A 12,444-nucleotide genomic window follows, 5' to 3' on the forward strand; every position below is an offset into this window, starting at 1 on the left:
GAAAAAAATAAGAACAATGTATCAATGTTAAGTGTTCACTGTGCACATGGGATAGAAGGAAAATATAATGACAATGTTTAGGCTAACTCTTTAAACTTCAGAGTAGGTCTAAACACTATTATACTATTTTTAACTCACAGTATTGCTAGTAATATACAGTATCAAAGGTTAATCATAAGATTATTATTAGTTTATTCAGTGCATTGTTGTCTAACATTAAATATGAACAGAATGATTTGCCCTCAATCTAGCTACAGTAGCAGAGTACAGTAATCTGTGAAGCTCCTCCCACGTGTAGTGTTTTTCTGTAGTGTTCAGTTGGAGGGGACGAGTGCTTGGTCGACATTTTAGCGCTGCATCATCAGGACTGACGTGGGGACTACGTGGCTCGAGCCATCCACTCCTACCATAATTAGTGACGAGTCTGACTACGTAATTTATAACTTTGGTAAGTTATTACACTGTAGCCTACTCGCGGGACAAGCCCAGAAAAAAAGGAGAGACCAGACAGAACGTTCACGGTTTACACTGACGCATGGACAAACTTTCGATTCGCAGTCGAATCTACTTCCTGCTTGCTAGCCAGCTGAACAACTTCATGCACAAAAACAAATGCAACAGTGTTTGGCTTGCTAGCTGACATGGTATACAGCGATAATTGGCTTGCCAACCAGTGACCGTATATTATTACTTAACTTTTTCTGTAACTCCCTTCTACTAGCTAGCTGCTAGTCACATTATCTAAAGCTAACGTTACCACCCCTAATGCTTTTCGGTGCGAGTCGCAATTTCTATCGAACAGCTGCATAGCTAAACGACGCAACTCCATTCGCGTTCTCTGTCGTTAGCCAGCTACTGAAGAAAATACATTGTGGTTGTCAGCAAGACCTTTTAATGTACCCAATGTATCTTCTTTAGGTGCTGAATATGGCTACAGATGTAGCAGAAAGTTTCATATGTAACAACCTCGCTACAGGTACAAACTAACCAGTTCAGACAGCTTAGAAACAAGACTCCTCCCATTTCGAATTCAGACAGGCACCTGTTTGCTCCATGGGGGGGAAAGTTTAGTGAAAATATGAACCAAGGTCCAAGCAATAGCAACTGCCATATTTAACACTACATTGCATCGAATACATTCATTTGATTCACAATCACATCAACCTTTTGGTTTAAGTGTGTTCTTGTAATGCTTGACTTGAAGGCCACTTGACTTAAACTTTATGAAGAGTTCTTGGAACTTTGATGGCATATCAGAGGAGGCTGGTGGGAGGAGCTATAGGAGGACGGGGTTATTGTAATGGTGTGAATGGATTCTATGGAACGGTATCAAATAAATGGAAACCACATGTTTGATTCTGTTCCATTTCAACCATTACAATGATGGTTACAAAGTATGGTTACAGCACAGGAGAATACCTAACTTTGTGTACTTTGGGACCAAGTACTAGACTTTTGACTACTTTAATACACATATAGGCTCCCGAGTGGCAGGCTCCTGAGTGGCGCAGCGGTCTAAGCCACTTCATCTCAGTGCAAGAGGTGTCACTACAGTCCCTGGTTCGAATCCAGGCTGTATCACATCCGGCCGTGATTGGGAGTCCCATAGGGCGGCGCACAATTGGCTCAGCGTCATCCAGGTTTGGCCGGGGTAGGCCGTCATTGTAAATAAGAATTTGTTCTTTACCTAGTTAAATAAAAAAAATAAGTGAATTTGTCCCAATACTTTTGGTCCTCTATGTACCAAAAGTGCTGTAATTTCTAAACGGTTCACCCGATATGGATGAAAATACCCTCAAATAATTAAAGCTGACTTTTAACCTCATAGTCATTGTATAATTTCATATCCAAGTCAAATCCAAATCCAAGTCAAAAAAACGAAATGGTCACTGTCCCAATAATTATGGAGCTCACTGTATTTTAAAATAACCTTAAACTTATAAAAACAAGCGAAGTAGACTAATTGTGCTTAGCCTAATTTCCTGACATTTCCAGTCCGATGACCATGGACACAGCGGTTGCGTCGTCAAACCAGGAGGGACGTTTTGATGACTCTCTGTCTGATGAAGATCCAAGTCAGAGTGAATCCAACTCACCCACTGCAGTAATCACTCAGGTAGATACTTTGTGAAGTGTGTGTTGTGGCCAATGTCACTCATCATCACTCTTATAATTCAGATGTGTATCGGGGTCTAAATAGCCTGGTCCCAGATCTGTTTGTGTTTTTGCCAACTCCATAACTCATTGTCAAGCAAAACATGACAATAAATGACAAGGCGTTTGCATGATGGCACAAACGGACTGGCACTCAAGCTAGTTTAGACGTACTGATGATAGAGTTTACTTTCCTCAAATATTTCTCAAATATTGTTTAAATTGCTTGTAAAACAATTGGACATCTCTCATCTTCCTCTAGGTTTCAGGAACAGGAGACTCCGCTGGCATGACAGTGGTGCAGTTACCTAGTGGGCAGACAGTTCATGTTCAGGGTGTCATCCAGGCTCCTCAGGCCTCTGTCATCCAGTCACCACAGATGCAGAATGTGCAGGTAGCTAATAGAGCTCCATCCCTTCCCTTTTCCTATATAGTGCATTACTTTTGACCAGTGATCTATATAGGGAATATATGCCATTTGGGATACAGCCTCAAGTCACTCCTTCTTGGCTAAATTCAGTCAAATCTGCATTGTGTTATTTTACTGAGTAGTTATTTTTCCCCATAGAAAAACCAAAGAATGGTTTTATGTACTTGTAGCTGTAGTTTCTTAGCCTGGGTGCCAGTCTGTTTGTCCCATCATGCCAAAATCTTGTCACTCTTTGTCATTCCAAACATGCTTGGCTTGACAATGACAGCATTGAAGTTAGCAAAAGCACAAAGTTTAACCTTCATGTACACAGAATGTTGTATTGTGTCTGACTGTCTCTAAGACAACACACTGTTTGCTTTCATTAGACAAATCAGCACATGATGTCACCCTAGTTGTCCTTTATTCTCTAAATTACAGAGAATATGTCCCAAATGGCATTCTATTCCCTATATAGTGTACTACTTTTGACCAGAGCCCTGTGGGGGAATAGTGTGTCATTTAGGAAACAACCTGAGATTTCTACTATTGTCCAAATTTGTTTTCGGCACTGGGAATGACTTTTATTTTTCAGTATTCAGTAAGGTATTTTAAATGGAGGGAGGTGACTGTACACAGGGATCATATCTATGCATTACTTTAAGACTTCATAGTGTTTTTCTTTGCTCCAGATAACCTCCATAGCTGGGCTTGAAGATGGGGAGTCAGCAGTCACAGACACACAGAAAAGAAGAGAGATTCTCTCAAGACGCCCATCTTATCGGTTGGTAGACATAAAAACGTTGCAAATATGAAACAAACATTTTTTTCCCCAAAGGACACCTTATTCCCTATATAGTGCACTACTTTTGACCAGAGACCTATGGGCCATGGTTAAAAGTAGTGCACTATAAAGGGAACAAGATGTAATTTGATTAACAAGCAATGACATTTCAAAGCAATCGAAGCAGAGTAGTTTATTACGTGCTTTCCTCTTTCAGAAAAATCCTCAATGAACTATCATCAGATTCCTCCTCAATTCCGAGAATCGAGGAAGAGAAACCTGAAGATGAGGTTCCATCCTCCAGTGTGCCTTCAGTTCAAGTGCCAACTTCAATCTATCAGACCAGCAGCGGCCAATACAGTGAGTTTCATTAGGCTCTTGTCAAAAGTAGTGCACCATACAGGGAATAGGTTGCCATAGTTAGGACGCAACTATGGTCAAAATGTTGACGTGCACTCACTATTGTGACATTCGGGGTTCTCCCCAAAGAATGTAAGAGTTGGTGACGCACGGGTTGACTCATAACCGCAGTTATATCTGAGGGGTGGGCGGGTTTAGGGTTATTAAATATTGTGTGGTTGAATAAAGTGAAAACAATACCTTAAAAAATACATAAATGTATAATTTGTGTGCAAATTATATCTATAGGCTAAATTTGGGTTTTTCTTAAATTATTTTAGGCTATCTGGTATTAGTGCGTAAGCCTAACCTTTAGGGCCAAACTGGACACGTACCAAATAGACTACACGCCTATCACCAAATGCTTTTAGGAACGGGCAGAAAATGTTAACGTCGATCCACAGATGCAAAAAGGACAATATTGACATTTAATTAAATAAGAGAAAAGCAGCAAAATGACGAGTTGAAAATAAAGAGAAGGGAGGGACAGAAAAGTAATGTTTGGTAAAGATTTGGTGAAGTGGTAAAAGAGGATGATAGCAGTGTTATGTTATGTGTGATGATAGCATGTCAAGGGAACTGTAACCTAGTGTTCAGATGGGTTAAATGGAAACTGAAATCTGGACACTGACTGTAGGTCTATAACCTCTCACACAGCCTTAACAATAACTCCTGCAGAATTAAGCATTTCTTGCAGGAAAATTATAAACCAAATGGAGGCTAAATGTTGACTTGGAAACAGGAGTGAAAAAATAGGATTTCTTTCTTTCAGCATCTTGAGAGAATGCTAATGCATGTATCTAATTATAGACAAGACACCTCACAAGTCCTCAACTGTCAGCTTCATTAAATAGTACCTGCAAAACACCAGTCTCAACGTCAACAGTGAAGAGGCGACTCCGGGATGCTGGCCTTCTAGGCAGGAGTCACAGGAGTGATGGTTGCTGATAATGGGCCTCTGTACGCCTATGTAGATATTCCATAAAAATCAGTTGTTTCCAGCTACAATAGTCATTTACGACATGAACAATGTCTACACTGTATTTCTGATCGATTTGATGTTATAATAATGGACAAAAAATGTGCTTTTCTTTCAAAAACAAGGACATTTCTAAATGACCCCAAACTTTTGAACGGTAGTGTAAATACACTACGTGATGCTCGTCAAACATCTCATTCCAAAATCATGGGCATTAATATGGAGTTGGTCCTCCCTTTGGTGCTATAACAGCCTCCACTCTTCTGGGAAGGCTTTCCACTACATGTTGGAACATTGCTGCGGGGCCTTGCTTCCATTCAGCCACAAGAACATTAGTGAGGTTGGGCACTGATGTTGGGCGATTAGGGTTGGCTCGCAGTCAGCATTCCAATTCATCCCAAAGTTGTTGAGGTCAGGGCTCTATGCAGGCCAGTCAAGTTGTTCCACACCGATCTCGACAAACCATTTCTCTATGGACTTCACTTTGTGCACGGGAGCATTGTCATGCTGAAACAGGAAGGGGCTTTCCCCAAACTGTTGCCACAAAGTTGGAAGCACAAAATCGTTGAGAATGTCATTGTATACTGTAGCGTTAAGATTTCCCTTCACTGGAACTAAGTGGCCTAGCCCGAACCATAAACAGCCCCAGACCATTATTCCTCCTCCACCAAACTTTACAGTTGTCACTATGCATTCGGGCAGGTAGTGTTCTCCTGGCATCTGCCAAACTCAGATTTGTCTGTCGGACTGCCAGTTGGAGAAGCGTGATCCATCACTCCAGAGAATGCGTTTCCACTGCTCCAGAGTCCAGTGGCGAGCTTTACACCACTCCAACCGACACTTGGCATTGTGCATGGTGATCTTAGGCTTGTGTGCGGCTGCTCGGCCATGGAAACACATTTCATGAAGCTCCCAACGAACAGTTCTTGTGCTGACGTTGGAACTCGGTAGTGAGTGTTGCAACCGAGAACAGACGATTTTTCAGCACTAGCCGATCCCGTTCTTAGAGAAACAGGTGTGGCTGAAATTGCCGAATCTACTAATTTGAAGGGGTGTCCACATGCTTTGGACTCAAAAGTGACACTGGCCCTTTTCGGGGCCTCCCCCGCGCCGTACTCCACAGCACCACCTTCTGAAAAGATCCTGGGGAGAACCCTGACATTCATTTTTATATCCAGTTTGTGTTATTGTGTAAGAGATCTTAAACAGAGGATTCATTGTGGAGGCCAAATTCTCCAGGTTACAGTTGTGCATCAATAAGCCAGTGACCTTACCTTCCATAAAGTACAGTACTTTCCTATATTTCAAGAAAAACATCTAATCTAATGGACCAAAACGTCTTGCTTAGAAGCAGCTGATAATCAGCTATTTGTAGCAGTGGTCAGAAATGCACACTCCATTTTAGCTCTGTATATTTACTATTTATATTTTAGTCAGATAACTTTTAATAAGATTCACACAAACATCCACAATATACCTCTGAGTAACCCATCACTTCTAAAAATGTGTGTCCCTCCTCAGTTGCCATCACCCAGGGGGGAGCCATCCAGATAGCCAGCCCAGGCAGTGAGGGTCTGCAGGGCGTACAGACTCTGGCCATGTCCAACTCTGGTACCCCCCAGATCCTGCAGTATGCAACCCAGGCAGGGGACTCAGGACAGCAGTTCTTCTCTGTACAAGGTGGCCAGGTGGTGATACAAGGTAGGAACAACTGTACCTAAATGAACTCCATTTTGACTCTGGTCAAAAGTAGTGCACTATGTAGGGAAAAGTGTGATTCATCAACGTATAGGTTTGCATTAATTTGGTAAATGAACAAAAGGAAGCTCTTGAAATGGCTGGAGCTTGACTAGTTTGTCTCTAAAAAGTGTCAAGTTTGACTGGTTGACCCTGTAATGTTACTATGGAACCAGTGTTATGATTTAACAGTAGAATATATTCAAATTATGTTAGTTAGAGTAATATCCACCAGAGTAATGTACACTTTTTTTTCCATGAGGGGTTTCAGTAAAATGTCAGTATTTTTATCAATCCAATAACTGGAACATTTCTGCCTTTAATTAACCTCTCTGTTAGGCTACTTCTTTATTATGCTGAATTTATTGACCTTATTTTTCAGAGAAATTTATGAAAAGCTTAATAATCATATAATAATATCAAGTAGTAAAAGTGAATCCCCAGGGAATGCTTCAATCAGGGTGCTCACATTAGTACGGCTGCTGTCACTTGGGCACAATATCCTAATGTTTGTTCTACGTCGCCTAGTTGCGTCATATGGTCTAAAAATATCCAGCTAACCCTTCCTCCCTCCCCTATCTTGCTGCATTGTGTTGCTCCACTTTAGCATTTGATCCAGGAGCAGAGCAGGGGAGGGGCCTAGAGGCAGGGTGTCTTATTGACATCAGCAGGTCCAGTGATGTCATTGTGATATCAGTGTCCTTAATTGTAATTTTGTGCGAAGTTGATGGGTGTCCACTCCATGTAGAGAGCAGGCAGGGAGAGAGAAAGACACACAGTCAGATAGAGAGAAAGTGTGTAATACTGTGGATCCCAGATTGTTAGAGAGTAGAAGATATGGCTGTTACTGGAGATGAGACTGAATCAGGTATGTAACTATCTTTTAGTCTGTTTTCCTTTCTCAGTATTTCTCACTTTTATTTTTATAGCAAGTTAAATGTATCATGCTGGCAGTGATAGACAATGTATACCTGCATTGTTGTTCAATTCAGAGATGTACTTGCATTGTTTCTGTATTTAGAGGGCTAAATACATGTTTTTTTGTGAGTAATTACATGAAAGTTTGGATTGTTAAGTGTCTTTACAGAACTTTTAGAATTTATTCAAAAGTGTGTGTAGTCTACCATAGTTATTAAGTCATAGCAGTTGGCTTAGTTGGAAGCCTCAAAAGCTGTGTTTCAGAGTATTTTTTATCAAGATACTGTATTTTTAAGAGAGCATAGGAAACCAATAGCAAACTGAATGACGTGCACTGACTAACTAATTCAGGTTAATAGATAGCTACTACAGAGGCATCCTGCCCACATTTCTCTCTCTCTGAGACTTGAAAACATTACAAGAGTACTGTATAATTACCATTCAACATTCCTGTAGTGAAAAGTTAGACATTATGTTAACCGAACATGGCAATAAGTGTTTAGTTAGCTTGCTCAACCCAGTTCCTGTCTGTCTGCTTGCACCCTAAAACACTCAAAACAGAACACTTCTCTGGAGCAGCCAGGGGGAGGGGTGACGTTGACGTCACTCCGGTTTCCTGGAACCAGATGGGGCCAGGCAAATGAAAATGCTAACTGTCGAGTGAGACTCACATTGACGTCAGCTGGGAGTCATACTGTGATTCCAGACAGAACAGAGCCCTCTGTGGGAGCAGTGAAAGAGCAGTGATCACAGCTTCAGCGCTACCAGCTTAGTCATCCACTCCGATAACGACAGGAGAGAGAAGAATTCAGCCTTGTTTATCCCTTTAGATCTGCAAGCTGTTACTTGCTCACTCTTGCGTTAAAACACAAGTGCAGTGGTGGCATTTGGGCTATTATAAATTCATAAATGAAAAAAATAGTAAAATGTTTTGTTGTGAAAATATAGTTGTTTTGAATAAGTGTTTATTCTTGCCATATAAGGATGATAGTTTTCTCCTGTATTTACTTTGGAGTATCAGAAAACGTCAGAGACATTTATCAACATACTAGTGGTCAGATCAGAACCACATTCCAAGTACAAGATTTGTTTGACCCAAAAATGAATGAATCAATAGTGAATCATCACCAAATAATGAAACGTAGGCTACAGCCAGTGCTACTGTCTTTTCTCTTTCACTTGGATGGCAGTTATCCACTCAGTAACCAGAAAGACGATTGTCTTAACATCGTCTGACAAAGACATGTCAAGGAGGTAGTTGTAGTAATCCACACCCCACCCCCACCGCCTACTTCCCCTAATTTGGCATCTGTGCTGTGATCTTAAATCTGTCTGTAGAAAAATAACATTTAAATGAGGTTTGGTTTGCTTAATTCACGGTCCGTTGGAATCTGGGCTTGTCTGGTTGTTTTAACAGAAAAAACATGAAACAAGTGGTCAGTTGTTGTTTTTTGTTATTAAATGGACCCATCTACATGATTTGTGTTCAGCGTTTATGTCTAATTTATGGTCGCTTATCCTCTAAGTGGATAGAAGATGAGAAATCTGTGTGATTGAAGGGCTGGAGTAAAAAAATACAGCACTTGGTTTTTGCCCCAGTGAGCTAAATATAGGTAAGTGGTCAATGCAAGTGATAATTTGTTCTCCAGTGACCACCTTGTTTGAATAAATTACTTAATCACTTCCAATTCTGATGTCCTGTCTGTCTGTGCAAATGATAAACTTGGTTAAAAGAAGTACTATTAAAATGAACCCTGGTGTTCTGTCTGTGTCCCCTAGCTGCCACTGGAGATATGCCAGCATACCAGCTCCGTTCGCCCACCTCGTCGGGCCTACCCCAGGGTCTGGTGATGGCTGCGTCCCCAGGATCCCTGTCCATGCACAATCCCCCGATGCACACTGAGGAGGTAACACGCAAAAGGGAGGTCCGCCTCATGAAGAACAGGTGAGACAGACACAGGTTGCGTCCCAAATTGGCATCCTCTTCCCTGCATGGTGCACTACTTTTTCTCAGAGGCCCTGATTAAAAGTAGTGAACTATATAGGGAGTCGGGTGCCTTTTGGGACACATACTAGTTTTACTCTGTTGCTCTGAATTTGGTCAACAACTGCAAAAGGGGAACAGATTTCGAAATCATTCATGGTCCTCATTCTCAGTTTCCTGTAGATTTTAAAGCACCCCTTTGATAATTGATGATCTATAAAGGTTGACTGGATGTTATGGGAAGTCTCTAAAGTGTTTTTGATTGGTGCTTAGAGCTGGGATTTCTCCCACTGACCGTCTCTTACTCTGTCTTCTCTAGGGAGGCTGCAAGGGAGTGCCGCAAGAAAAAGAAAGAGTATGTCAAGTGTCTGGAGAACCGTGTGGCCGTGCTGGAAAACCAAAACAAGACCCTCATTGAGGAACTCAAAGCGCTAAAGGACATTTACTGCCACAAGAATGAGTAGCTGCTCTCAGCCTTGTGCCAGGAGAGAGAGAGAGATCCTACTGAGAAAGCACAGAGTGGAGTTTACAGATTGACTGCTGTAAAAAAAAGACTGGGACAAAAACTACTTTCACTGTCTTTGTTTCTCGTTTACTCCGCTTGTTTGGGCCCAGTCAATTTGATGCTGCACCGGAGGTTGTTAGGTGGCCATAGGCTTGTGCTCTCCGGGCTGAAGTCAAGTCCTGCTCCGGACAGGACCCCTGTCTGTCCTCGCGCTTGTATGTGAATACACAAGTGACGCCCAGCCGCGTTTGCTTCTGCTGTTTGCAGGGAGGCAGCCAATGAGATGCCAGCCTGCAGAGGAAGAGGAAGTAGATATGCTTCCTGAAGGCACACCGCTCACCACCATTGGCTCACCGCATTGGAGAAGCTGAAGCTGCGGAAGAGCCTCACTATCAGCCAGCAAGTTCACATTAAGTGCACGCAGACTCACCAGCAAGCCAACCTACCTTAGCCTGAGTGCCAGTCTGTTTGTGCTGTCATGCCAAATCCTTGTTACTTTTTTATCACATTTGGCTTGACAATGAAAGCATTTGAGTTGGCAAGAGTACAAACAGATCTGGGACAAGGCTAAACCTATATATCTTTACTTGTCACTGCTAGCTACAGTTGTTCTCCTTAAATTACTGTACTTCTCTGCTCACCTTGGCTGTTGTCAACATACCTTTTGTTAAATCAGATGGACTTCTTCTTTCAGGACAGGACAGTGTGACACTTTCCGATATAATTTGAGTTTTGAAATTCTTTATTTGTCCGTTTGAGTGTCAATCGGGGTTGTCTAATGACTTCACGTGTTACCTGAATCAATGTGTAAGACCCAGCCTTTCACTTGGTCTCTTTTCAAACAACACAGTTCAATTTAAAATGTAAAATTAACATGGCGTGGCCCTCGGATGAGTGTATATTAAATAATTATATATTTCTAGCCATTGGAGGAATCTTATCTCACCAAGACCATCTTGAAATGACTACTGCTTTACCACACAAAATTGCTACATTTGATGTTTGCTGAATCTCACCAGTCGTTGTCCCCTTTGTCTGTGTCTCGGAACAGTACTGTGCTGTGCCAGTGTACTGTACAAAAGAACCACTGAAAGTGCTGATAAGCTGACGTTTGGGTATTTTGATACTCGTTATAAACGTTTTATATGAATTAGTTGATCATAACAGATATGATATGTCCCAAATGGCCCACTATTTTCTTTATAGTGCACTACTTTTGACCTGAGTTCTATGGGCCCAGGTCAAAATTAGTGCACTAAATAGGTAATAGTGTGCCAGTTGGCATGTAAAAATAGAGTTCATGACTGCTCTGTTTGAAAGGTATGGCCATGAGAGCACAGACCTGACTATGATGATCATGATGCAGCTTCGTTTTCTTTCCTCACACCAGTTCTGCTTGCTTTCAATTTCCAGATAACCTTTCTGTTTACAGGTATATGTCTTTTTGTATGTTTGTTGTCAGGCCAGTGGTTATATAATTCAGGTGAGATGTAAAATACATTTGATCTCAGTAAAAGTTTTGGATAGAATTGAAAAGTATGTCAAACAGGTAAGCTCTTAAAACCAGACGTTCACCTCATGTGTATTGATCCCTCTTATGTTTGAAGATTGTCAAAATATACTATTTCTAATAAAATGTCCATACCACAGTATGAATTATAGTGAAATGATTTGTTAGATGAATCCTCAGTCAGAAAACGACACACTATATGGACTGAAGTCTGTACCACACAATGCCTTTGGGCTCACCTCTGAAATAACAAGCACAAGAATGAACACAAATACTAACCAACATCATTTCTCTTCACCTCAAATACCTTAACTCTGACATCACAACATTTCATAACAGAAGTGTTACACCAGACACCTTAGATCCTCATGACGCTCTAACATAATTCATTATGATACTCCAGGCATCAGAAATGCATATAAGAAATAGATTTTCTTATATATATAATATAGATATCACACAGACTGTCACGCCCTGATCTGTTTCACCTGTACCTGTGATTGTCTCCACCCCCTCCAGGTGTGGCTTATTTTCCCCAGTGTATTTATCTCTGTGTTTCCTGTCTCTCTGTGCCATTTTGTCTTGTATGTTTAGTCAAGTCAACCAGTGTGTTTTTCCTGTATTCTTTTTTTGGGTTCTCCTTTTTTCTAGTCTTCCTGGTTTTGACCCTTGCCTGTTTCTGGACTCTGTACCTGCCTGCTTGACCATTCTGCCTGCCTTGACCATGAGCTTGTCTGCTACTCTGTACCTCCTGGATTCTGATCTGGTTTTGACCTTTTGCCTGTCCACGACCATTCTCTTGCCTACCCCTTTGGATTATTAAACATTGTAAGACTCCAACCATCTGCCTCCTGTGTCTGCATCTGGGTCTCGCCCTGTGCCTTGATACAGACTATCTCAAGTGCAAGAACAGTTTAGTGCTTTATAGTATAGCTAGGAAACAATACTGTTGTATACCTTGTTTCTGCTCTAACTGCCCTCAAGTTTCTTGTTATTTTAAGCCTTGGATTTCTAATTTCTCTGGAAGTATTAGTGTGAAGGTGTAGTGCATTATTCTCTCCTGTT

General features: G+C 41.4%; 1 protein-coding gene across 2 annotated transcripts; it reads left to right on the forward strand.

Annotated features, from left to right (window-relative positions):
* Positions 1–307: 307 nt before the first annotated feature.
* On the forward strand, positions 308–11,518 carry LOC139559604 (cAMP-responsive element modulator-like). 2 transcript variants are annotated; one of them, XM_071375746.1, is made up of 8 exons: positions 308–448; positions 1,996–2,116; positions 2,417–2,548; positions 3,256–3,347; positions 3,565–3,707; positions 6,247–6,426; positions 9,160–9,325; positions 9,684–11,518. In XM_071375746.1, exons 2-8 carry the CDS (start codon positions 2,000–2,002, stop codon positions 9,826–9,828), a joined length of 975 nt encoding a protein of 324 aa, XP_071231847.1. In that variant the 5' UTR covers positions 308–448; positions 1,996–1,999; the 3' UTR covers positions 9,829–11,518. The 2 variants fall into 2 exon arrangements, with proteins under 2 accessions (XP_071231847.1, XP_071231848.1); XM_071375747.1 differs by lacking the exons at positions 308–448; positions 1,996–2,116; positions 2,417–2,548; ... (1 more) ...; positions 3,565–3,707; positions 6,247–6,426 and adding an exon at positions 7,173–7,330.
* The last annotated feature ends 926 nt before the right edge of the window (positions 11,519–12,444 follow it).

The sequence above is a fragment of the Salvelinus alpinus genome, chromosome 30 (genome assembly GCF_045679555.1).
Source record: "Salvelinus alpinus chromosome 30, SLU_Salpinus.1, whole genome shotgun sequence".
Lineage (NCBI taxonomy): Eukaryota > Metazoa > Chordata > Actinopteri > Salmoniformes > Salmonidae > Salvelinus > Salvelinus alpinus.